The sequence below is a fragment of the Oreochromis aureus genome, linkage group 3 (assembly GCF_013358895.1).
Source record: "Oreochromis aureus strain Israel breed Guangdong linkage group 3, ZZ_aureus, whole genome shotgun sequence".
NCBI lineage: Eukaryota > Metazoa > Chordata > Actinopteri > Cichliformes > Cichlidae > Oreochromis > Oreochromis aureus.
In genome coordinates this window covers 31745953-31772582 of record NC_052944.1, presented here as the reverse complement: position 1 = coordinate 31772582, position 26630 = coordinate 31745953, and the positions used below count along the sequence as shown (strand labels likewise).

Below are 26630 nucleotides of genomic sequence, written 5' to 3'. Positions count from 1 at the left end.
CTGATTATCTCATTCTGTGTGTCTGGTATGATTTTATAGATTAAACAAGCTTAGCATAAGGCCTGGGAACAGGTAGAAACTGCTTTCTTTTAGACAATACTGGTGGTGGTCAGAGGGCCCGGTGGTGCCAGTGTCCGGCAGCCTCGCCTCTGTCAGTGCGCCCCAGGGCAGCTGTGGCTACAATGTAGCTTGCCATCACCAGTGTGTGAATGAAAGTGTGTGTGAATGGGTGGATGACTGAATGTGTAAAGCGCTTTGGGGTCCTTAGGGACTAAGTAAAGCACTATACAAATACAGGCCATTTACCAATGCTTCCAGTCCTGCTAAAGTAAACCCAGAAACATACATAAAACTTCTGAGGTGTAACATACTGTTGAGCAAAAGACCTCCTGTCAGTAGATTTTGGGACTTCTAAACATTTTGCTGCAATCTTTACAGAAACAGCTAACTGAACTTTATAGATCAAGATCTGCTTCTACCATGCTTTCATTAATGTAGTAACTAGTTTTCCATTAAATGTTCGGCAAGAAAATAATTGCACTTACTCACAAAATAAAATTACTCTATTGTTATGACTTGTCTTCCTGCACACCCAGTTTTTAATGCTAATCAAATGACAATGTATTTAATATGCAAACAATCTTGAAATGCAAATCTTCTTATGAGACCTTCTGCAATAATGTCAACACTGTTTCTTTTTACCAGAACATCATTTGAGGTTTTGTAGCATGTTGGCTACAAATTCACAAGATGTATAATTAACATATTTAGCTACAGTTCACATGTAATTAAATCAGGTATAGCTACAACAACTTTTGTTTTTATGTCCTTAGCTTTGCTTGATCAGATGTTTCTCATTCACCGGACAGATGATGATGGTGTCAGAGGCTTTGTCACAGCAGTACAGGTAGAAAAATGGAAGAATTTTTTCAGTGAAGGTATCCTCAAAGGTGTAAATATGGGTCCGTGCTCTCACATCATAAAACGACACTTGGCCTTCTTCATAGTCCACATACACGCCCACTCTCTTGGGCTTAGGGTCGAGGGAGAGCAGTGACGGTGGGGATGTTGACACTCTGTATCCCTGGCCTTTCTTCATGGCCAGAGCCCAATAGCCTTGGGTGGTGCTTACAGAGATCCTGCCCTTTCTGTTAACAGATGACCTCGCCACACCTAGGTACCAGTCATCCTTTTCCCCCACCTGGACCTCCCAATAGTGTCTTCCAGAAGTGAAGCCCTCACGGGCCAATACTATAACCACCGTGTCGAAACGATCAGGGTGGTCCGGGAGGTCCTGCCAGGCGCCCAGGTGTCTCACCTGATGTCTATCCTGAGAGAGCTGCAGCCACGGGTTGGCTGTGTCAGGGTCAAGAGTGACATCCACTGCAGAAGCATGAGACATAACAGAGGTTGTATTTTGTTGGAGAGTTTAATGATGAAAACACAGGAAATAAAAATAAAGAAAAAAAGCTTTACCTGTATAGTTCAGAACTTTTTTGATCTCTGTAAAAACAAAATACAACATTCTCTTAAGATATTGTTACTTTTTTTAAAATAAAATGAATAGTCACACAGTAACAAAGATATTTTGGAATATTTATGGAACTCCTACCACTGTCAGACAGTTTGTCAATCATTTCAGTCAACGTCGCCTCTAGTTTGGACACTGATCTTCTGATCATCCCAATACATGTGTCAGTGGGAACACTGGTCTCAGACCAGTCTTTAACAGATGGTGGAGTGCTGAGGGCTGGGAAGCTCTGCAGAAAGATACAACCCAAGGGAGGAAAAACAACTTAGAAACAAGTTACTGACTAAAATAGGATCATAATTACAGTCATGGTTCTTTTCAAATAACCACAGATCACATAGATTTTAAGGCTTCTGTGTAACTAAGAAACAAATATGGTTGTAGAATTATTTCCAAATTAATTAAGAGACTCAAATGCTCAGGACTGCATCAGATTGGGCATCATTTCGGAAACACTGCCAAAACAAACATGCGAAGCTACTCGCTGTGAAGAGGGAGCAGCTGAGAGTAGCTTTGTTACTAGACTTCAGAGTGGATTGCAGGTTTTGGAATGCAATACAGTGCAGAGCAGATAGAGGGCGCTGTTGTCATATAATTGAGCTATTAGTGAATACTGTAAAAGGCGCCTGGTTTTACTGCAAAACAGAGGGTTAACAAAATTCTGGAATTGTCATTTTACCATAAAAATCCTTTGAAATAAACAAAAATGAGGAAAAATTAGATCTATATCCATGAACTTGAATGCCTTGCACAGTAAAATATCAAGTACCACAACTTAAATTTGGCTTATCTCCAACACTGAGCAGTGAAACAAAGCCTCTCTCACCTTTAAGAAATGAATGTGGTCAGTCCGAGCAACAGTTTCCAACTCTGCGTTCCTCCGCTTCAGCTCAGTGATTTCCTGTTCCAGTTCAGCAATGAGGCCTTGAGCCCACCTCTCCATCTGCCTCTGCTTCTCCTCGATGACCAAAACCAGCTCGGCCTGAGTTTTCTGGATGGAGCGCACCAGCTCCGAGAAGACCTGCATGCTTTCCTCGATCTCTCTTTGAGCGCTGGCCTGACAGTACAAAGCAAAAAGCACGTTTATGTTGAACAACCATGTGAGTGTAGATTGCCACGTGGGCATGCTAAGGTGAAAACTCACTTTATTGAGCTCCACAGAGTGTTTGATCTCCTCCACCTTTTTCACTCTGTCCTGGATCATCTGCTGGACGTCTATTCCTGTCCTCTTCAGCTGCGCCTGCACAGTATCAGATCACACAGGCATGACTCATGGTAATTATAAACTTGATGATGTGAAAAGATTATTGGTCTTTAGTTGTAATCAGGCAACAGAGAAGATAACATCATAAAGACACTGTGGACCAGCTTGCTGTACAAAGCGAGGTCTGTGCAGTATAGTCGTTCGTGTTAATGTTTCCTTAAAATCCTGGAAGGTTTAGGTTGAATCATTATTTTAGTAAAAGTAAATAAACAAACAAAAAACCAACAAGACTCATAGACTCACAACCAACAGAACCTGTTGTATCACCAAACCATCGTGACACGTTAAGGGCACAATAGGTCAAAGCTTGGTGGTGCCAAGGGGTCATATAGTGCTTAATAAATGTATTAGACCACCACCCGATATAAGGTTTATGCTACAGCTGCCCTAAATGAACAGTACTTGTAATTATGAAAAGATTTTTTTTATATTTTTATAATGTTAATCCACCAATATGTGCAAGTTCTATTTAAATCTAAATCACAGGTAGGCAGCTCCAGGCCTCGAGGGCCGGTGTCCTGCAGGTTTTAAATGTGTCCTTGATCCAACACAGCTGATTTAAATGGCTAAATAACCTCCTCAACATGTCTTGAAGTTCTCCAGAGGCCTGGTAATGAACTAATCGTGTGATTCAGGTGTGTTGACCCAGGGTGAGATCTAAAACCTGCAGGACACCGGCCCTTAAGGCCTGGAGTTACCTACCCCTGATCTAAATGATATTTTTAATACTAAATTTAGCCATAAATCTTTAAATTTTTTCAGGGCCTGAGTGACAAAACGCTTCTCCCACTGAAATGAAACATCTAAATGAACAGGATCAACTATCCGGGGTTAAATGTGACACTTGATTAATTTCTGACTTCCCAGTGAAGTCCAGAAATGTCTCTATACAAACATTTTTTGACAAATTTCAAAAATATTTGTCATTTCTGTCTGTTAAGTACTCTACATAATATTTTTTATGTGGTTTATCTATCTATAATGCATTACTAACGTTACGATTAACTATTAACAATGACAAATGTGCATCATAACCATCATTTGAATATCTTTCACCATTTTGGTGGGAATCTGTGAACTTATGACATTAACTAAAGATAACAAACAATTAGCTGACTATAAATAGGCGAGAGGGTGTGTGCTGGGTGCCATCTGAGCTGATCCTTTTTCTTGATAAGACAAAAAAAACAAAGAAAGAAAAAGAAAACTTCTTGCTGAGAAATGAGGGTGCATAAATAATTCAATAAAATTATCTTGCTCTGCTTCCAGCACATACAGTAGTATGTGTATCTCCAAAAAAGGTCATATTAATTCATATTAATAACTAAAGAATCCTTTTGAAGGAGTCCACAGAGTCTGGCAAATGTAACTGGAGTGTTGTGGAGCCGCAGATTGAAAGGCTCTGTCCCATCCTAGTCTTCAACCTTGTACAACACACAGTAATACATTTTGAGCCTGCAAACAAACACTGCAAGCTGAAGTGTGTTTAACAAAAGTTGCGATAAATAGTCTGAAGCTTTTCCATTTAGTCCTCCGTGTGTAAGTATGAGAGTTTATCTGTTTTATCTTTGGCACCATTGACCTTATTTAGACTATCTTAAAGAATACTACGTACCTCGTACATGACAAGGTGTAAACAAAATATCAGTCTCCTATCTGAAAAACTGTGCTTTCTCCAGGCCTCCAGATCTGCTGTCAGCGATTGTGACTTCAAGCATCCATCATTTTATGTTAACTCCGGCTGCACTCCAGAGAGTCCATATTTATAGAACCATGATACCAATTTTTTACTCTAAACATTTTGAAGGACCTAGGTCAAGTGGATTTCTAGATAATGGAATTTGAAAATATCCCTTCAACAAAAAAGAGAACAGCGGTAGTAAGACGTGAATCTTTCCACTTGAGTTTCTTTAGCTAAGTCTGAGCTGGTCCGGGGGGAGGCAGTCGATGAACTGGCAAGAATTGACCCTTAAATATCTTGAAATCTTTTCTAGCACAGATAAACATTTGGCCCCTGTCCTATATTTGGATGGTAGTGCATCTGTCTCACCTTTTTCTCTGTCCATTCTCTCTCCACAGGGACGGTGTAGTGCGCCCTGTGGTCCGTCTCAGTGCAGAGGACGCACACGCACATCTGATCCTTCTTACAGAACAGCTCCAGGAGCCTCTCGTGCTTCGGACACATCCTGTCCTCCATGTTGGCAACGGGCTCCATCAGCTTGTGCTTAGTGAAGCGGGCCGAGTGACATTTCAGATGCTCCTCGCAGTAGGAAGTTAGACACACCAGGCAGGATTTGACTGCCTTCGGCCTACCTTCCCCGAGGCAAACGTCACACAGGACTTCCTCCCAAGATGGAGATGGGAGCGAAGAGAAAGGAGGAGATGGTAAAGTTTGAGGAAGTTGAGAAGCAGAGATTTGAGGCGAGGGTGGGGGTGATGTTTGGGGAAGTGGAGGTGGTGGCTCTTGTGCTGTGGCTTGGTGTGCCAGTGGAGGAGAGGTCTTCGGAGGTGAGACCGGAGGGATTAAAGGTGGTAAGTCTTCTTGCTGTGGCCTCTTCTCTCCTTGTTTCTCCTTCACTCCCTCTTTCTTTCTCTTCTCCTCTTGCTTCAGCTTCAGCTCCTCCAAAAGCTGCTCTTTCTGGTCTTTCTCCAAAAGCCTCTCCTCATCCTCCCTTTTCCTCCTTTCTATTGTCCACTTCCTTTCCTTCCCCTCTCCCTCTTCCTTGCTCCCCTTCCCTTCCATGCTTTTAATCCTAATCTCCTTGAACTGCTCTGCGATTTCCCTCAAGACGGTGTTGACGCTAATATCGGGCCTTTTGTAGAAGGACTTCTTGCACATGGGACACTGATACAAAGGACTGCTTTTCCAGTATCCCAGGATGCAGCTCTGGCAGAAGTTGTGTCCGCAGGGGATGGACACGGGGTTGGTGAAGACGTCCAGACAGATGGAGCAGTGCACCTGCTCTTCTGAAAGGTTCCCAGTGGTGGCCATTCCTGCACGGCGGAGAGGCAGGGTCATTTTCAGTGCAAGCAACCAGCCTTTGAATGGGTCATCAAACCTGCTGTGATATCGAGGTCGCTAGGATTAGATGGAATGAGCTTAATGGTGTCGTCTACAAGCAGATCTACAAAGCAAAGCATGGCGGGACTCATTTATCATTACATGCTTTGAAATTACAGGTCATAATGTTTTAGGCAAACATTTAGAATGATGACAAATGAGTCCCGATTAGTCCCGGGTAATTTAAAGAGCTTACATGCATATGTTAATATTTAAATACAGAACATAGTCAGCCTCATTCATAATCATTATTTATATTAAGATATTTTGAAAATATTTAAATATTGTTACTGCCCTCTTGTGGCCACATGTTGTAATAGTCACACTGCTTTTAATTTCTGACCCAAGAAATATATAGATAAATACAACTATAACTATAATAAGCTTATCAGAGGATGGCAATTAATAGAATCATCACATGAAGCTTCAACTCCTAATCTTTTCTTTTTAAAAGCAAACTCCATATCACAAGCTAAATATTATTACGTCTTCTCTCCTGTACGCTGGTACACTGCGACACAAACGTATCTGTGAAGCTGCAAGTAAGCAGGTTTGACCTATAAGACAGGCAGCTTCAGGCCTAGGTGTTCGTGACAGACCAGATTAAGATTTTTCCAAAAATACTGGCGTACCACATGACCTGTCTTGCAGTGCTAGCAGCGCTTAATCTTTCTTATTTTGACAAATGAACACCTAATACCTAAAAATATACAAACTTATAACTACGATTGAAGCCTTCTCTTGAACTGTTTAAATCTATAATTAACTGCCTGCAATGGAAAGAAAGTCCTTATCACAGGTCAGCGCTCATTAGAATCAAAATGAAATTAGAAAAAAAACAAAACAACAATGCTCCCCTAAGAGTTATGTCTGTGTACAGAGAAGCAGATGATACCCTGTGGAAATTAAAAACACAGGAGAGAGGTGAAGGGAGAGACAAAAAGCAGAGATCTGGGAAACTCACCAGAGAGCAGCTGCCTGGAGACTCCACAGTGCACTGACATATGAGACAGGCTGTAACCGCTGCCCCTTCCAGCCGCCCCCCACACAAACACACACTCAACTCAGACCCAAAATATACCCCGCTCCCTCAGTCTCCTTTTAACCGAGATACAAATACTCTCTGGCCATGACCCTCAAAGCTCCAGGAGGAATAGCTTTAAGTCTTCAGAGAATACAGCACATTAGCTAGGGTCAAATTCAGGAGTTTGACAAAGAAATTAAAATAGCAGAAGTAACTCTAAAATCTGAGAAAGCTTACATGTTGAGGATTACATTTTTTGTGTTAATAATGATAGGATTTTCAAATTTGTCAAATATAAAGCACAAAAAGGCCTTTTTTTGTGCTTGTTTTTGCCTATATTAATAATATAGGCAAAAATTGAGCAGCTGTTAGCTTTAACTAGCATGAAGATTAGAAGCACAGACAATATAAAAACATGGATGTAATATCCAGGTTTGAAAAAAAGAATAAGTCAACGTGGAAGTGTCCTAAACCTGCATTCTACCTGAAGGCCACCAGAGAGCGATAGCTGTGGTTGCAAAAAACAAACAAAAACTTCTGGCCTGATAGAAGGCCATGCTTTCTGCAAATAATTTCCTGCCAAGTTTATTCTAGTCATACTGAATAAAAAAATTCAGTCTATTTATAAAGCTTTATAATTTTTTATCATTGCATATTTCAAAATAGAGGCTTAACCATGACCATTTTTATCGGCTAATGACGTGTGACTGGTAAGTAGTTTGCCAACTAGCATGTAGTTTCACAGTCAAACCCGTCTCTCCTCATATCATCCATTCTTTTGAATCCAAGCTGGTGACGGTAAAAATGCCAGACTCGAAAGACATTTCAGAAACCAGTGGATGACATCACAGTAGCTACATCAGTCTGTCCCCTTTATGCTGTCTATGATAGAAACAATTTTCTTCTCTCTCTTTGCTAGCATTGCTAAAGTTCAACGTCACATGTGTACTAAACAGACAGCTGACGCCAAAGTTTTAAAAAATGTTAAAAACTTTGGATTACAGTGATAGGACAGAGACAGGCTGTTTGTAGGTATGATTATAGAAAACAGTTATATATTTTGTAAAGATTATATATGATACAGATTATTGATTTTTTAGCTAGGCTAAGCTAAAAGGATCCAGGGGATGCATTAGACATAGGCTTTTTTTTAAAATCTTCTCTTATACCAGAGGCCTATTTACCCAACCCAAAAGACAGAGCTCACATTTCAAGGTTGCTTTTGTCGATTTATAACAAAAGTAAGTTCAGTGTAATTCAATCTCCTGACAGGTTTTGTCTACATAAACCCTCGAAGAAAAAGTAAAGAATGTGATAGCCATTGCAAAAAAAGTGCAGGTGTTTTAATTATGTTATGACTCCATCAGGAGACTTCATGCTTTTTGTGTAATCTTATTTACTGTCATGGCTTAATGGACAGTTAATATGAGTGAGATAAAATAAAACAAGATATTATTTTTTAGTTTGTTGATCAAATGGCTTGAATTGTCCAATGACATAGGTTTTAAAACAAAACAAAACAGACTGTTAGGTTACCAAACATGGGCGTGTCTGAGGGCCTGAAAAGTATGAGAGCTCATTTTTGCCACTGAAAAAAATGCCAGGCATGTTAAGTGAAAGCTTAGTTATCTCAAAAGTATTGATTCAAACCTCTGAGTAAGAACAAAAAAATTTGATACCCAACTGGAAATATTGAGATAATTACCTCAAATTTTCACCTATAGGCTTTTTTTTCTTTTTTGTCAGTTCTTGGTTACCCTGAAAGCCCAAATTAGTTGGGTAATAAGTTCAGCAGGAAATTCAGCTAAAGTCACTTTAGCTACAGTAAATATTTTTTGACATGACCGTCGTTGTGATTTATATATATCTATATAAATAAAATTGAATTGAGTTGGTTTCTTCTTTAACAGGAAGTGATTCATTTTGTGCCTTAATCAGCTTTATTGAACAAGTTCAGTAGACGTTACAAAAGTATATGATTCATGTAGAAATAGAGAACATTTCCATGGCCTTTACACAGGTGATTCTAGTTTTTGGTTTTTTTTTAAGTAGTGGAGATAAGTCATCAAATATATACAACATTAATACAGATTCTGTTTTATGAAAAAAGCAGATGACTGTGTTTTATATTACTCTTGATGTGCAAAATAATTAAAGTAGCTATAGCAATAAAATGATTGCACTGGTCTCCCTATGCTATCCCCACTTACTGTGTGCCTATATTAGCTTTTCCAAAAATGTCAATAGGATACAGTCTTAATTACAATAGGTAGGTACAAGTACAAGAAACCTTGATTCGATTCCCCAGGCAAAGTCTAAATCACTAGAAACAAAATTTACATCTGTTAACTTCATTACTTGGCTCGCCTGAGCATTAGAGTTGCAGTTACACAAAGACTTACAGAGTAGGGAAAGTGCCAGCTTACTCAAACTCATCTATCATCTTAAAATGGAAAAGTAAGAAGCAAAATAAAGAATGATTTATTGTCCTTCACATGTTTTCACACCACAACATACTTCTTCTTTACTGTAATCCAAGTTTGAGTTGACAGATGACAGTGCAAAGAAAAAACTGGCTACATTTAAGTAAACAAATTGTAAATGTACCATTATAATACATGTAGTCAGTCAATAAAGGATTTACCTCAGAAAATAGCCAGTATTATGCTGAGGAAGTCATGGTGTGTATAAAAAAAACAGAATGTATAACCTAATGCTGACTGACTTATACCCTCAGCTGTGTTTAACATGGGTTATGATGAGCGGGGCGTTATTCTTCCCCTCCTGGGTGAGACAGGGGCTGAAGATCGGGTACAGGTTCTCACTGAAGCTATCGCTAAAACTGTAGAGATGCAGACGAGCCTTCACATCATAGAAAGAAATCTGGCCTCCTTCGTAATCCAGAAAGATTCCGACTTTACTGGGTTGGGAAGGCAGCATTAGAGGCAAGCGGGCCGACGCCAGCGCTTTCACCTCCCCGTTCTTCAGCCACAGGCACCAGTATCCACCCTCGGGACTCAGCTTGATTTCACCCTTGCGTCGGGCAGAAGCGCGGACTACGCCGAGCGTCCAGGCCGTCTTTCGCGACACATCCACCTCCCAGTAGTGTCGCCCCGTGCTGATCCCCTCCCGGCCCAAGACAAAGAGGGCCGGGCTGAAGCGCTTTGGACCCTCAGAGTGAGTGGACTTGCGCTCTTCATATCTCACCTGCTGACCATCATCAGACACAGTCAGGTTCCTCTGGGCTGTGGCAGGATCCAGAATCACCTCAGCTAAAAAGGAAGGAGGAGAATATGAGACAGGGAGAAGGGAGAAAAATCTGCATTATTTATTGCCACGTCTGCTAAAAATAAAATAAAATACTGGGATCCTTATTCCTGAACATGCCATAAGGGTGTCTGTAAACTGGCGGCATGCCACGGGAGCAATCCCGTCTCTGCTGTGAAGAATTACTTCAATTTTGTGGACATTTAGAAGAAATGAGCATCATCATCTACTCAAGAGAGGCCTCCTGCTTTCCTTTAACACCCTTATGTACAAGTGGCACGAGTGTGCTCCTTGAAGAATTATAGCTACAAACCATGGATGTCACCCAGCTAACAGAGTAGAAGTGTTACTCACTTGCGTAGTTCTGCACCTTCCGGAGCTCTGAGAGAGAGAGAGAGAGAGGGAGAGAGAGCGCTAGTCAAAGTCACAGCAGATGGCACGTGTGGGTGGTAAACACACAGATCTGAACCAGAGCTCTAAATGCTCGATGCATGTGCCGCTGTCAGTCAGCTGCCTCTTCCAGCGATCCCAAGTGGATGATCTGCGGCATCAACACTATCTCCATCTGTCCAACCGTCTTGCATGTGTGACCGTGTGAGTGTGGCGCGATGATGAGTCACTTTTCCATTCCAAAGTGTGCATACAGTGACCTACATATCACCGATTTGGATTTTGCACAGGATGTGTGGTTTGTATTAGACAAGGGAGGGTGGATTGTATTAGAACTTTGCATTCATTATCCCATGCAGGGATCCCAGCAAAGCCTGCTGCGAGTTTGATTTTCAGTTTAAAGGAGTATTTGAAGCTACGGAACTGTATGCAGCGCGCGTAGAATGGAAAATACTCTACGTGACTATGAACATTTTTGAAAACACTCTTTTCCAAATGATTGCACACGCTTCGATTTGCATTTAATACATAAAACATGAGCCATTTCAGATCAGTCATTTTTGAAAGTGCTTTCAAAAAAAGGAATAATAAAAGATTTTGGTGAATATGTGTTAATATTATTTATTTATTTATTTATTTAAATTTGCATGATATGCATTGATATACCTTTATTAGTCCCACAAGGGGAAATTTCATGTTAAGGGTGCCGACCTATTGCACGCAATGGCGGCGCCATCTTACCCTCCGACCATACATACATTACACAAAAACATCACATGGGGAAGACAGGTCAGAGAGGTATAAATGGAAAATGCACAACATGAGGAAAAACAAGGAGAAAAAAATAACTCCCCCAGACTGAGCTCCAACAGGGAGATCAGTTTGAGAACAGAAAAAAAAACACCTCAGTACATGAATCAGCACATCTCACAACATAGAAGACATAAGCTTCGAAGGCATTTGGAAGGGGTGGGGGGTGAGTGTAGGTCTGTGTCAGTGTACATGCGTATGTGTGCGTGTGTTCCGTGTTCAACCGAGAGAAAGTGTCCCTTCACCCGATTAGGCAAAAGTCAACAGTCTTCGGTCGACGCGGGTGGCCTTGAATGAGGAGGGAGAAACTCACAACACAGTCTTGTTATCTAAGGGAGAATTTTGTTATTCCCGTCAGCTTTTGCCTTGAGCAACCAGCTGGCGCCAGGGGGGCCGCATGAGATGAAGATGGTAGCTGTTTTGATTAGTGCGAACAAACTGCTTCCAATTTTACAGTTGTCTAATGTCCGTCACTGGTCACAGTCTCTCGTTGGAGAGCTGTGAGCCTCTCCACGATGTTATCCATCCATGCTGAGATGTTATCCAGTTTGCTCATAGGGCATGAGTGCTCACGACAGCCGTGAGCCTCTCCAAGATGTTGTCAGATGTTGTCAGTCGGTCTCAGTACTCACAGCAGCCGCAAGCTTCTCCAAGATGTCATCTGTGCTGCACCTGATGAGCCCATTCTGAGAAGCCACAGCTCACTCCATCGTTCCAATCAACATAGCGGGCAGCCTTGTGGGGATTTGAACAGCCGTTTCCGCTTTCTTTATTCTTCGATAAGCCAGGGCCAAGCCAGCGCCGATCAGCAAGAACCCTCTTATCATGGTTCCGAAAAGGTGTCTTCAATGTCTTGTCACGGGCTCTCCCGAACCCAGGCTTCTCGTCGAGGGTGTCAATTGCATTCAGGGATCAGTTGATCAAATCCATAATTCCTTTAGGCTTTTAGAGAACAAGTCTGGGAGACTCTCTTAGGGTTAGAGAATAAGCGAGACTATACAAAAGACATGAGAAACCAAGCAGGAAAGATAAGGGAAAGGGAGAGGGGAGAAGTCAAAGGAGTTTGCAAAGAAAAGCGTCTGGACTTCTTTAAGTTGCTTGAAGACGTTTCACCTCTCATCCGAGAAGCTTCTTCAGTTCGAAGGTCAAATGGCCGAGAGTCCATTTGACCTTCGAACTGAAGAAGCTTCTCGGATGAGAGGTGAAACGTCTTCAAGCAACTTAAAGAAGTCCAGACGCTTTTCTTTGCAAACTCCTTTGACTACGATGACCTGGATGACTGAGAACCTTCACAGACGGAGAGGGGAGAAGGAGAAAGTGCGACCGCCTCCGTCAAGAGCCAAGAGAGTATTGGGGTTTAAATGATGCTCCGTTGGTACTAAGGGGCTCAGATCCATGCTTTCATACTGTTTGCACCATATTCTGACCCTACACTTTGAAATCATGACTTATCAGATCCGGCAACATTTTTTCCAGTTTTCTATTGTCTAATTTTGATGAGCCTGTGTGAATTGTAGCCGTATTTTCCTTTTCTTAGCTGACAGGAGTGGGACCTGGTATGGTCTTCTGCTTCAAGGTTTGACATGTTGTATGCTCAGAGATGGTCTTCTGCAAACCTTGTTTGTGATGAGTGTTTTTTTTTCATGTTGCTGTTGCCTTCCTATCAGCTAAAAGCAGTCCAGTCATTCTCCTCTGACATCAACAAGGCATTTTCTCCCAGATAACTGCTGCTCACTGGATATTTTCTCCTTTTCAGACTATTCTCTGTAAACCCTAGAGATGACTGTAGATCAGCTGTACTAATATTAAGCACATCTGGCAGCATTAACCATGTTACAAGTCGCTTCCCCATTTTGATCTTCATGATTTGAAGCTCAGCTGACATGTGATTGGCTCATTGGGTATTTTCAGTTAATGAGTATTTGAACAGGTGCACCTAATAAAGTGGCAAGTGTATATGATATATGTAAACCATGCTCTGCTTCTAGCATTGTAGGCATTATAGTAACTATATGTATAACTTGTACAGTTTCTCAAACACAATGGTTATAATAGCTGCATAAGTGCATGAGGTCACAAGTTTGGCTAGCTGCCCTTACCTTTCCCGTATATTCTTTTAAGCTCATCCTGGAACTTATCAATGAGGCCGCTGACCGAAGACCGGATGGTTCCCAGATAAAGGTCAGTATTGATGCTGACCGCTGACCAATCAGTGGGCTCGGGTGGGGGTGACAGTGACGCCAGGTTCTACGTGAAACAGGTCATGCAAGGTAAGATGAATGGTGCGCCAAAGGAAATGAAGTCTGTAAAGTTTACGATGAAAAGAACACACTAAATATGACGCCAACAGTGTGCTCAGTGCTGTCCTATTTGATTTTGGTAATTGGAAACACAGAACAGAGACACATTATTGCTCTGACGGGAAAATAAGAGAGCACTCAGCAGAGGGCATTGTCCAGATGTGGTAAGTAAATTCCCCGTCTATCAAAAAGAGATGCACTGGTCTGCTCACTCTCAGCTTTGATGTGTCTGAGTATTCGAGGCTTCATGCCTTCACTTCCATTGATGCTATGTAGAAAACTTCTAAAGTAGCAACTTCAAAGACATCTATTCATTCACATGGGGGAATGGCCATAACAGGCTCGCTCTGTTCACGGAGGCTTTTGATGTTGTGTCTCAAAATCTCTAAGCAAACACAGCTGGTGCAGCCACAGAGGTAGATAATTGGCTTTGCAATTAAAAGTAAAGCGTGTGTACAGTTTTCAGAACAGGAAAACGGAGATATGTTCAGTATAATACGATCCATATGATATTGTTCAGGCTTTTGTGGTGAAACCATAAGAGTACAAACTCTTATGTTTTAGATGCCTGTGAGATTTCCATTGTTGTGAATAGCACAGCTTATTCTGTTAAGTCTTTAGCCTTCTAACAAAATGCTCTGCCCCAAATGCACAGTAATTGTGTTTTCGGTATGTAGGCCAAGCTGGAAAAGCAAGAACTTTAAAGGCTAGTTATATTTAGAACAGAAACATAAAGTTAGCATCCAGAGCATGAAGCTAGTCTCTCAAGAGCTGGACCTGTCTGCATGCCAGTGTGTGTTAGGACCACATGGAGCTCTGTAGTACCTGAAGGAAAAGCACTTTGTCGTGTGTCTGTGCATGGGCTTCTAGCTCATTGCTCCTCCTCCTCAGTTGGCTGAGTTCATTCTCCAAACCCCTGGCCATTTCCTGTGCGTGACGCTCCGCCTCACGTTGCCTCGTGGCTATCAGCTCAACCAGCTCCGCCTGACTCTGCTCCACCAGACGCTGCAGCTCTGCGTACACCTGCCAGCTTTCCTCCAACTCCTTCTGAGCACTGGCCTGCGAATGTGAGCGCCACATGGCCAGCGTTACCAGTGTAAACATGAGAAAAGCTCAGAGTCCAGATCAGATTGTGTTCAAGACCAAAGACAAGGTTTAAGGAGAAATGACTGTGTTTTCCTAGCAACATGGTTCTTACAGATTAACCAGAATCTAAAAGTTACTGAGTAACACGATTCCTTTTACAGGAGAGCTTGGAGGACAGGTTGAGATAGTGCTAATCCTGTGGAAACAGTTATTTATTGTCTTCTACGTGGCGTTAATGACGTAGAGAACAACCATTACAAACATTACATAAACTGCGTTGTGGAAATGCAGGATCTTTAAGATTAGCTTGTGCCACAACTCTGATAAACACGTGAAAATGCAAATGTTTGATGCAGCCGCATCAGACATTAGCCTTTAACATGCCAGCTCTTTTGCACAAGTTCCAGTTATATTGGCTTGAATAGACGTATGTTTGTGTGGGGAGTATCCGTCATACATGCCACCTTCTGCGTTCTCCACCTAGACATCACCCTACATTTTTAGGACCTAATGTTAGAGAGTGTCCCAACCTGATTTCACATGTGAAGTCAGCTTATGGTGAATTATTTCCTATTATTGTTGCACTTTTTTTTTTTTTTGTTGAAATTGATTTTTCATTCACACCCTTCTTTTTCCTCCGTGATAGCCATCGCTCCATTTGAACTCTTTTTCGTTCCCAATGACAGGAGCATAGCATCAAATTTCATTTCAACATTAAAATATGTCATTTATTTGAGGTAAAATGCCTCAAAGGTTCACTTTATCGCCAAGGCTCACTTTGGGAGTCACTTTCTGTCTGCAGACCCATCAGCCGGTGTGTCCTTGTAGGATCTTGACCTTTGTTTCAGAGCTTTATGGCATGAATTCTCCTGTTATACTCCCGATATACTTTTAAATCTTTGAGATGAGGATTCCACTCACAATTATGACTTTCCACAGGAAAGCTCACATGTTGCAATTTAGATTTTATTTTCAGCATCTTTTTTTGTTTGTTCTTTTCAAAGTTCAGGGTTTGACATGACTTATTGAACCTTATTTATCAGTTAGAGTGATAAGAGAGAAGTATTACATAAACGTCTTTATGCAACATATGGATTTTTACATACCTGGAGCGAAAGGTTTTCTGCTATTGTTTCTAAATGACGTTAAATTTGGAGTTGTTCCTTTATTTATCACTCCCTATCACAGCATTATCTTTATTATTACTATTGTCCTGTATATTTAATGCTAGCATGAAGTTGTAGACTCTTTAAAGTTTCTTGTTTAAATGCTCCTTTCAGTGATGTATTTGTCTCACTTTGGCCTAAATTATTGATTGCTGTATATACAGTACTGTATCTTTCTACACGAGTCTCTGTTTGTTTGACTTAATGTTTGACAGAATTAGAGGCATTAAATAAAACCACCAAAACGATTCTAGCTGTTGTAGTTTAAAAGCAAAACAAAAAAAACAGATGTTTACTTTGTCAATTGCCTCTTGGCTCACCAAGAGTCTTTGTGCGCCACTTGTATAACTGGATTGACAGGTTACATCTTCCATTAGGTCAGATAGGCGAAACCCCCAAATTTTCCATTGCAAACTTATAAGTTTGTTAGATGCCACATGCATCTTAAACTTACCCAATAAATTTAATGTGTTGTTTGGTCTGTCAGCAGCATGTAGCTGGACACGTGTACGTGTGTTTTCACAGTAAACACAGAGGGAACTGTGGTTTTCAAAAAGAGGTTTCCAGAAAGAGGAAACCAAGAGTAACACTGAAACCAGGAAATTTCACTCATGAATGTTTTGCACATGTGTCATCAAATTCAAAATTACCCAGGAAAAGATGTGAAAACCTAAACATAGGACAACTGATATAGTTAGTGTTAGCCTGGTAAAACGTGTTCCACTGCCAGGACCATTTGTGTAATTGTCATGGAAAACCACTAAGGCATGTTATCTTTTCATTTCTTATTCCAAAGTAGCATTTTACTGCTGGGAGGCTGTGGCTGGAACCACAGGGTGTGTGAGAAACTAAATGTAAATGTTTACACTGGTCTCACTGGTTGGACGACCTCAGGCGTGGATCTCAGTGTGTGTACGCAAGACAAAAACAAACTGCATTAGTGCTCCACCTTATCTGCTACTGCAGAGCATGAGAGGTATGAGATGTGGGTGGCATCCTGCCTCAAATATGTCCTACTTGTACTGGAGCATAGGTCTTTTACTAGGCTCACCCTGCTCTGATGACTAATGAAGGTGAACCTACGTTGTTAGGGGTAAAACTTAAGTGTATGTTTAATGGCTTTCAATAAACTGCTGCTGGTTTTCTTGCAGCTGCCCTTGAGCAACAGCTTATTCTGGATCACAAAGCTGCTCAAAGTGCAAATAAAGCTTTTGAGCTTCAGCTCATGAAAAGCATTGTATGAGAGTAGACTGGCAAATATTTAAAATGCACTTTAAACATATTTACAACAGCAACGATTAGACTGGTTTTCAAATACATGTACAAGTGTAAAAGGACTGGCCTGTTTGTATCAGCTGCTTCTGATAAGATGCCTTTGGAAATGTCGCACTGGTGCAATGCTTAAGAATTCAGCTTGAAATCTTTCTGAGATAACAAAACGTGAGTAGAGTTTTAGATTGAAAAAGTATATAGTTTATCGTGGACACACATGTGTTCCACGAATCATGCTACAAAACACAGCACTTGAAATGCTTATCCCTAGTTAGACTTCTAAAACACAAGCAGATAAAAATCAGTGGCATACAAAATGTATCCAGGAAGTAGACACATTAAAAATACCAGACTCCAAACAAACCCAAACCAGTTATAATGACACAGCACAAAACAGAAGACAATAGATTATTCACAACTGCATAGTTGATTCTGATTAAAAATGTTTCAGTTTAATTTTAAATGATCAGTGTCCAGCTTAAGTTCTTAAGATAAACAGCATCACACAAACCAAAGCCACGAGGTCAGTGAGTACCTGAGGAGTATTTGCATATTATTGTAGCTTTGGATTAAATTTAGGTTTTCAATTGTAATGAAACTATAACTTAAAAGGTTTCAGCACATTACAAAATACGTAAAATTATAAATTGGAAGATTGTACACCGTTAGGGTTAGAAATGGGAAACATTTTGTTTCATGGAAAATTCATATTGAAGCAGTAGACTGCATTGTTACAAGTTTTTAACAGTTTATATCATCGTAAGAAGCTTAATTGTTGTGGATGCTGTTTATGACCAAGAGGTTACAGAAAATGTAATTTTTTTAAAAAAGGACTCGTAAGGCAAATCCATGTTTCGCTTTTTTAATTTGAATTCAAAGCTTTACTTTTTACTGAGCAGGAAACTAGACAAAAATGACACAAAAACAGTTTTCAGCACCGACTGTGGATCACTCAGCCAAATGTCGATACTGACCAATACTGGCAATGTTAGCTGAATGTTTACCAAAGATCAATGACCGGTATTTATGTTGTATCCTGTTATTTTTGTGATGTCTGGATGTTCAAAGCTAGTTTGATAGAGGGCTCAAATATTTAAAACTGTTAAGTTAATCTCTGTTTCTTAGTAGCTTAACCATGTTGTCACCTACAAGTTTTTATTAGACTTACCTTTATGACCTTGATGGACTGTTTGATCTCGTCGAGTTTCTTGGCTCTCTCCTTGATCAGATGTTTCAGCTCTGATCTCTTCTTTCCCACGTTACCCTTTGACACAAAAAAAATCAGAGGTGTGTCTTACCAGAATCTTTCTGGTTTTACATTGTAAAAATACCCGGCAGTCATTGCAATGTTTAGTAAGTTTACATTTACGTCAAAAAACTTGGCCTAATAGAAGCACATCTTATCATATAGGGATACTGACCATCTTCTTCTTAAATTCATGGTCAATGGAGACAGTCTCATGGGATTTGTGTGTAGCATCGGCACAGGCAGAGCAGATGCATATGTGGTCGCTCCGGCAGTAAACATCCAGGAGACGTTCATGTTTCTTACAAATTTTGTCTTCCAGGTGGAAAGTTGGTTCAATCAGACGATGAGTTGTCAGTGTCTTGACCTGGAGGACAGTATGAGTGGTACAAAGACATAAATACAGTTCCCCTTAAAAATTGATAGAAATATTTGCTTTTGGGTTATTTAATTAATTAACATTTAACAAACCCACCTTCTTATGATGCCTGAGATGGGACTCACAGAAAGACCCAGGGCAGTTCACACAAGATTTCCGCGCCTTTAACTTCCTTCCAATACAAGCATCACAAGGAACATCCCCAGGCTGGGCAAACTCTCCGGTATCCTTCACTGGCGAGCTGCTCTGGCCCGTATCTGAGCTCAAATTCCATCTGGATCCCTGAGAGGCGGTGCCTTTAGCCACCGTCAGCCCCTGAAACTGGGAGGATATTTCAGCCAGGACCCTGTTGACGCTCATCTCAGGCTTTCTAGAGTAGCTCTTCTTGCACATTGGGCACAGGAACTTCTTGCTGTGGTTCCAATAGCCCTGTAGACAGGCCTTGCAAAAGCTGTGGCCGCATGGTGTGGAGACGGGCTCCACAAATATCTCCAGACAGATGGAGCAACTGAACTGCTCCTCAGAGAGAGAATTAAAGCCTGGAAGACAGAAGGAAGTGTGAGAGGCTTAGTACACTCGTTTTTATAATATAATTAGAACAGTCAGTACAGACACAGTTTAACATTTGACTTTCATCTTCTTTTTTTTAAATATGTGACGCGTGACTCACTTGAGTCATGTGGCAGTCAAGACAGAAACCCACATAGGAACAGCTGTGAAACTCACTAGAAAGGGACCTGAGGACAGCAGTTTAATCTCCTTATAAGTGACAGTTTCTCTCTGGCGACTTTACATATTACATCATTTTAAATCCTAAAAATGACTTGGTTAGGTTTAAGTTGTTTTTGTCGACTTCGTATCTGGTTTTATCCGTTCTTATTGGATAAAAATGAACTTGGAGCACTTGAATTAGGGCACAAGGAGCCACAGAGGAGATGAGACAAAATTATATGTGTAATGAGGTCATTTTGTATCGTGACCTGAAAAATCCTACATGCTGATTTGAGACACATCTACAGTGCTCAACAAATTACCCACCTGTCACAAAAACTAGAAGACAAAAATATTTTAGAAATCTGTAATGCAAGTCAATAACTGTAATTGGACATATAAATACATTTTTAAAAAATCAAATTTTTTTCTGCTTTTTTGTAAAACAGTAAAATGTAAAATTTGTATTTTAACATTAAAGATATTTCCATTAAAGGTCTTGCACAAACTGGTGGATTAAACATTACAGAAACATAAAAATGATTCTGTTCGTTATCAGTACTGTTATTTTATTGCAGCTATGACATAAACCGGACATTTAGTGATTGGCTGATAATTTTTTTGACCACTGTATATCTGTCTGAGGCTTATGTCAGGAGGTGGTAAATTTCAGTGTGTTGTACTTTTGTTGTTTGTTTGTTTTTGTAAACTGATTAGAATTTCTGAGAATTTCTTATTCACCTATCAGACACACGCTCACAAATAAATGACAGTAAACTAAGATAATAAACAGCTGTGGAGGGTGAGGCAGATCATCTCCCACACTGGTATTAAAAGTCACTGCAACTTTTTTTGTCCAATCCCCAACCTCCAGAATACAGTTCCTAATTCTGCTGTTTGTTACCTCAAATTCAAAAACTGACTGTTCAAAGCACAAAACAGTAAAAATGAAATTAGAATTTCTGATTACAGACAAAAGAAATTCTGACCGCCACTTTAAATCTGGTAGCGGTGTCAAACAAAAGTAAGTTGCCTAAACTGATTCACAGCTTGTCCTCAAAACAAAGCAAGACAAAACCACGAAAACAGTTTTCTTTTTTCAGTTAACAGTTATGTGACATCCAGTGAGAAAGTATCACCACAAAACAAGGAAGTGTCTATAACACTGTCACTGTGGTGGGCAAGAAACTATCTGAGGAATGCAGTTATTCTGGACCTTCTGCACCTGCATCATGTGTTAAGCTGTTGAGCCAAAGGAACTTTTCCACCATATCTGCTACGACAAACAACCTCTACACGACACGACATCTGCGCTGTCTCAGTTTAACCCAAATCTAAAATGTTTTTTTTAAACATATCTAGATTTAAAATAGGCAAGTAAAAAGTCAGGTACCGTCAATCTGTCTGTCTACACCTCCTGTACTGTCAATATGGATAAAGTCCCTATCATTAGATAAGAAAGTAGCATTAAGATTATGTTAAAACAGGTACAACTCACTCATGTTTTCCTTTTTGACCTCGAGCGGTGCGGTGCTTCACCTCACGTACTTTGCTGTGAATCACACAGCTCAGGTGTTGAACTCTTCCTGAAACTTGCAGTGGACCTCCCACTCTCAGTGGGACACACCCAGACTCGCACATAAACCCTCCCTTTGTTGTCGCTCACTGATTTCTCCTGCCTGCTATGCGCATATGCAAAGCCCTTAAACCAACAAAGGTGTTGCGTTTTTATCATTTGAACAGATCTGCCCCTGCTTTCTGCAGCCTGTCACACAAAAGAGTTGCTCCTCAGGAAGTTTCAGACAGACTTGATCACTAGCACTGTAATAATACTGAGACTGATACTGAGGTCAAAATGATAAAGAAGTTAAAAAACCTTTAATTCTGATGTTTTTTGTTTTGTTTTGTGTCATTTTTGGTGTGTGTGTGTGGGGGGGTTGGTCTATATTAGACTGTACATATATCATTGGGTCATATTATCTTGCCTCAGGTTACTCTGTGTGTATGTGTGTGTGTGCAGGCCTCTCTCTCCTACCTTTAGGCTCAGTGTTTGAATGTTTTTGTATGATGCAGACACAGTTGGAGTCATATGATTGGCTCTTTGCATGGGTTTGCTCTCTCTGGATTGGATCGTTGGTTGATAGACGACTTTTAAACTTCTGGAAACAGCTGGCATCCACTGCTTTTCTCTTCTTGCATCATCTGCTCGCAGGAAAGGTCTGACATTTAGATCTGTGTATTGCCTGGGGAGATTCGTGTAAGTGCAGTTACGGTGGACGTTTGGAAATAGAGTTGGTGGATTATGGTAGTCTTGTTAGCTGTGAGCTTATACTTTTATTTATTATTGTTTTGGGGGCTTAGGGTAGAGATTTGTCCTTCACTGTTGGAGGAAAGTAGTACTTATTAGCAAGATTATGTTTGTTGTGTTTGCCATTAATCACCCCGAGGCTTTCAAACTGGTACTGGAGCTCTAAAATCTCGCATCAATAGAAGGCGAGCTGGTGACTGTGAAGATTAGTATTTTAATGACAACATTTTGATACTCATCAAACCATTCAGTGACCCAGTTGTGCCATATGGACAATTCCCATGAAGATTGCAATGTTTAATCAGAGAATAAAGGTCATGAGTCAGAATAACTTCATACTGACTTGTTGTAAGCTCCTCAGGCCTCAGGGGCTCAGATTACAGGAGCAAAATGCCCTCAACAACAAAACAATGCCACCAGATTCCAACAGTGTAGGCATAAAGAGCTCAGGTTTTTCCTTTAATCTATAACCTGTCTGTAAACACATACATCAGTTCACCTTTTTAGGTTGTATGTTTGTTTTAATAAAGATGTGAGTTTGATTCTGGCTCTTTCTAGTCGTATTGCTAAGGTAACCAGCTGCTGGTGGCAGCTTCACAGGGTGTATGAAAATGCTTACAGTGCATTTTACACGCCCCACTGAAACATAATGCTCAGTTCATGCTTCAAAAGATAATAGGAGAAATATTGAACGTAATTTTTCATGGATAAGTTTTGCAATTTGAGATTTCTACAATCCTTTGCTTGAGCTGTTCAAACTTGATCACTTGTTCTTTAATTCAAAACTCTGCTCTTTTATGGATTACACATTTCCTGTAAAGAAGAATGACACCTGCCTCTCTTCATAATCCAAAAACGCACCCACCCTCTAGGGTGGAGGAGACAAAAGTCTTTGCATTAATGCAAAAGCGCTCTCTCCTTCCCTGTGACTAACTGTAACTAACAGTTGTTTTCTGGGCTGGGAGTGATCTGTTGTCTTCTCATCAAAGAGCCAGAAGCAGATCCCAGCATGCAGTTGGATTTCTCCTTCATCCCAGAGTCCCAGTAGTGCCTGCCTGTGGTTCGGCCAGGAGTTGCAAAAGCAAAGGTGTTTTTTTGTGAACCTTGCTGGACTAACTGGAACTTTCTGACTTGCAGACTCAGCAACAATCATTATGTTGTCTGTTAATAAACAGATTTTTTCTACATCACAGATTGTATTCTAGATGTAACTGGAACATAAAAATTTTAAACTGCTGTAAGGACGCTCAGGAAAAAAGTGACAAACCTGTAAACTTCATCCCTGCCTCGAAGTCTGTGGGTGAAGATGGGAGATAATAACCTGGGTGATAAATTATGCTGTTGATGTGTTCATTGATACATGGCAGAGAATAAATTGCCAAAAATAGCTCTATTTATCAAGTCTCCTGCTGTGCTCAAATCACCTTTCGTGACAACACAGTTTATCAGTTCCTTCCATGTGCATTTCCATCAAATCCCCTTCCACCCATTAAACTGTCAAAGACATGGGGTCAGAAACAGTCTAAAGCCAACATTTTTCAGCCAGTCTTTAATCCTTCTGTCATTTTTTTAAACCCCATTTTAGGAAAATCAGCATGCTCCGACCAAGACAAAGTTGGGGAACATTCATATTGCTGGCAGACCTGCTTCACATAGACAGCTTTGCACCTTTAGTTCATCCACTTTGTATGTCTTTACATATGATGAAAAGACTGAGTAGAAGAAGCAAATTTTGTATTATAGCTCCTGCTAATGTGATGAAGTGCATATGCTTGTGTAATGTCTGTTTAATGAGAATGGTGTTAAAGTTTAACTTATTCTAACCAGCAAACAAGTTAACGTTAACATACCGAGTATGTTCACCTGTTGTGAGATAAAGACCCCACAACTCCATGGAGAGAAACTCCAACAATCCAACAAGCTCAGCTACATTTAAGAGAAAGAAAACTCAAGAGAACAAGGCTCCGGCAGGGAGGCCATCTGCCCAAACCAGTTGGAGGTGAAGGGAAAGAAGTGAGGGGGGTAGAGGAGAGGAGAGAGTTGACAAACTATCAGGCTAAATTTCCCACTCTTGAGACTTTTTTAATGTAGTTTTGTCCAGCCAATATTTTCTTATTTTCTAATGTGTGAATTATTTTTAAATGGCACTTTAGAGCTTCTCTGTTTGCAATCCAAGAACTTTAAAACAGAAATTATGCTCCCCTCAGTTTGCATATTGGGTGGTTGGAAAATGTTGGCGTTAATTTTGGTGGCGGGCACAACATAGCACACCAGTGGGTTTATTGAGGCCTCAGTCACACAGGCCTAGAGACAGGTCAGCAACTGTTATCAACCACTGGCGGCTAGAGAAAAATATGTATTGGATAAATGTGTGGGTGAAAATGGTTGCAAAGAGGGCACTACACCAAAAACGGACTTGTGATTCGTTGTTTGCTAGCAGATTGCCGTGATTGCCCATAGTTTGCATGGAAGTCTTTGTCTGCAAAAACTGTTAAAAGTTGTAACTTGTCTCTGAAACCAAGCCACAAATTTTACTTTGAAAGAAAACTCTTTGCATTTCCTGTTTCACTACTGTGTGTGTGCAACTGGCCGGTGTGTGCAGACAAATTGACGACGGTTATGGATGCCTGTGACTACGTCCTAGTGCAGTGTTTCCCAACCTTTTGGAGACACGGCACATATTTCACAATAGAAACACACATTGCACACCACCAAACAAAAATGTCACAAAAAGCATATTGATCATTTTTCCCCATGCACCAGGCATAGCAGCACTGGTTCGGTTTATCCCCAGTATACCTTTTTTGCTTTCTTCTGACCACTACTCATGCTAGGGCCTTCGTCTAAGTTGGAATTTTTTCCAGGACCCAGGTCAGATTGACTACTACTACTACATCTAACAGCAACCCATTTAATTAGAGCAGGTAGTTGTACTGCCCTCTAGTGTAAGAGAATGTAATTAATCTGCCCATTACTCACACCAGTCACTTAGAGCACTAATCAGGTGGAACAAGATGATCTTCTACGTCACACCTGATCATTTCTCACAGCACACCTATGTGCTGCGACACAGTGGTTGGGAAACACTGTCATAGTTTTTTTCCTAAGGAACAGTGGTTGCGTAGTGGTTGCCAACTGGTCTGTAGGCCTATGTGACTGAGGCTTAATCAGATGCCTGCTGCAGCTGAAATCTGCACCGATGAAAACAGTCACAGTGACCTACAGAAGCTCAGGTAAAAGTGAGAGCTTTTAAACCTCAAACATGATGATGAACAGCAGAGTATGGGTAAAGCTTTTTTTCCCCTTTCCATTATTCATAGCAAGTGTCTTAAAAAATGATTAAAGTTTAAAACTGACCTGTCACATTTTCTGATGTGTAATGAGCTTTATAACCTTGCATGGCTGCTTGGATGAAAATAGACTTTCCATCTTAGCTGATGCCTCTACTCAGCAATACAGGGTATGCATCCACTGATGATGGCATAAAGTCAGATATTAAAGACCAGGCTGTATCATTCGTGCACTGACCTGCAGGGTGTGGTCTTCACTGTGTGACAGCTGCTGGAGTTCATTGCTTCTCTTCTCCACATTTTCAGTCTCTTGCTTCAGCTCTTAGATAAGCTCTTCAAGCCTCTTCTGTTCACCAGCACCCCTCACCTAATTCTCCTCTATCAGCTCTCTGTGGGCCCTTTCCATGGACTTCATCACAGACTTGAATATCTGAACACTTTCCTCCATTTATTTCTGTGCATTCTCCCAAGAATCATTCATAAAAAGTACTGGATAATTACAGCAGACACCACTAAATCAGCACTGGAAGAGCCACTGACAAACTACAAAAGTGGATGATTTTTACTTGAGTCTGTGATATTCTGGATATTTTAATTGAACTATTTGTATATATTAGAGCTATTTCTTATATTTTGTAACTTTGTAATGTATTGTACTAATTCAATTAGTTCAGTCTGTTACTGTTTTTATTGTCTTAGAGTAACAGTAACCACATAATTTCCATAGGAATTAATGAAGCATTGTGATTCTGATGATGATGAAAACTCATGATTTGTGATGATTAATCACACTGCCTGTAGGTGTGCCTGAGCTAAAGCAGATGTGTACAGCTGTAACAGGTGTGAGCTGCTGCCTGTTATGCTCTGTGTTTCCCTCATCTGAAGGCCAAAAAGTTTTTTGGCAGTGCTGATAAATGAGGACAGCTTTTCTTTTTAGTCATTCATAGGTACAGGCATTGTGTTTAACGCTGCCCTAATATGTTTGCTCAGGTGGAGGATTTCTGCATGTTTCCTTTATAATAACCTGTACATACAACTCCTTCCCCTACAAATGAATGTGAAACTAGAATTTGCAAGGAATGTTAATGTGAACTCTTAATTATAGTGACTACACTGTAAAAGACAAAATCCATAACAACAACAACAAAAATAATATTCTGGCAGCTAGGGTACTGTACTGTAAAATAAAAGAAATTTTCCATTTAAAATTAGAAATTTTCCATACTCATTATACAGTTTTGTAGCTTTAATTTAGATAAGAATTCATGTATTTTTACAGATAAGATGTTGTACATTTAAAATTTCATTTAATATGATAAATCATACACCGCCCATTAAAAAGGGTTAAAATATTAACAATGTAACATCTAACTGGGTTTATAATTACAACAAACCAACATTTCTGATTAGGTCAAAAGTAATCTTTTAATTGTAACTTGCACAAAAATCATCTTCATCTTTACTCTTAAAGAGTGGCGGTTTGTTTTTATTTTGTTTTACTTTGTGAGTTGGTTATTAGATGCTG

The 26630-nt window shown here is 40.4% G+C and overlaps 1 protein-coding gene across 1 annotated transcript; it reads right to left on the bottom strand.

Moving 5' to 3' along the window:
- Nucleotides 1-584: 584 nt before the first annotated feature.
- btr12 (bloodthirsty-related gene family, member 12) lies at nucleotides 585-21093 on the bottom strand. Its single transcript, XM_031738834.2, has 15 exons — nucleotides 21006-21093; nucleotides 18893-19335; nucleotides 18593-18784; nucleotides 18340-18435; nucleotides 14473-14706; nucleotides 13447-13594; nucleotides 10502-10528; nucleotides 9617-10152; nucleotides 6821-6885; nucleotides 4846-5857; nucleotides 2676-2771; nucleotides 2358-2588; nucleotides 1613-1760; nucleotides 1477-1503; nucleotides 585-1383 (listed from the first exon to the last, which is right to left on the bottom strand). Exons 1-15 carry the CDS (start codon nucleotides 21007-21009, stop codon nucleotides 830-832), a joined length of 3813 nt encoding a protein of 1270 aa, XP_031594694.2. The 5' UTR covers nucleotides 21010-21093; the 3' UTR covers nucleotides 585-829.
- Nucleotides 21094-26630: the final 5537 nt, after the last annotated feature.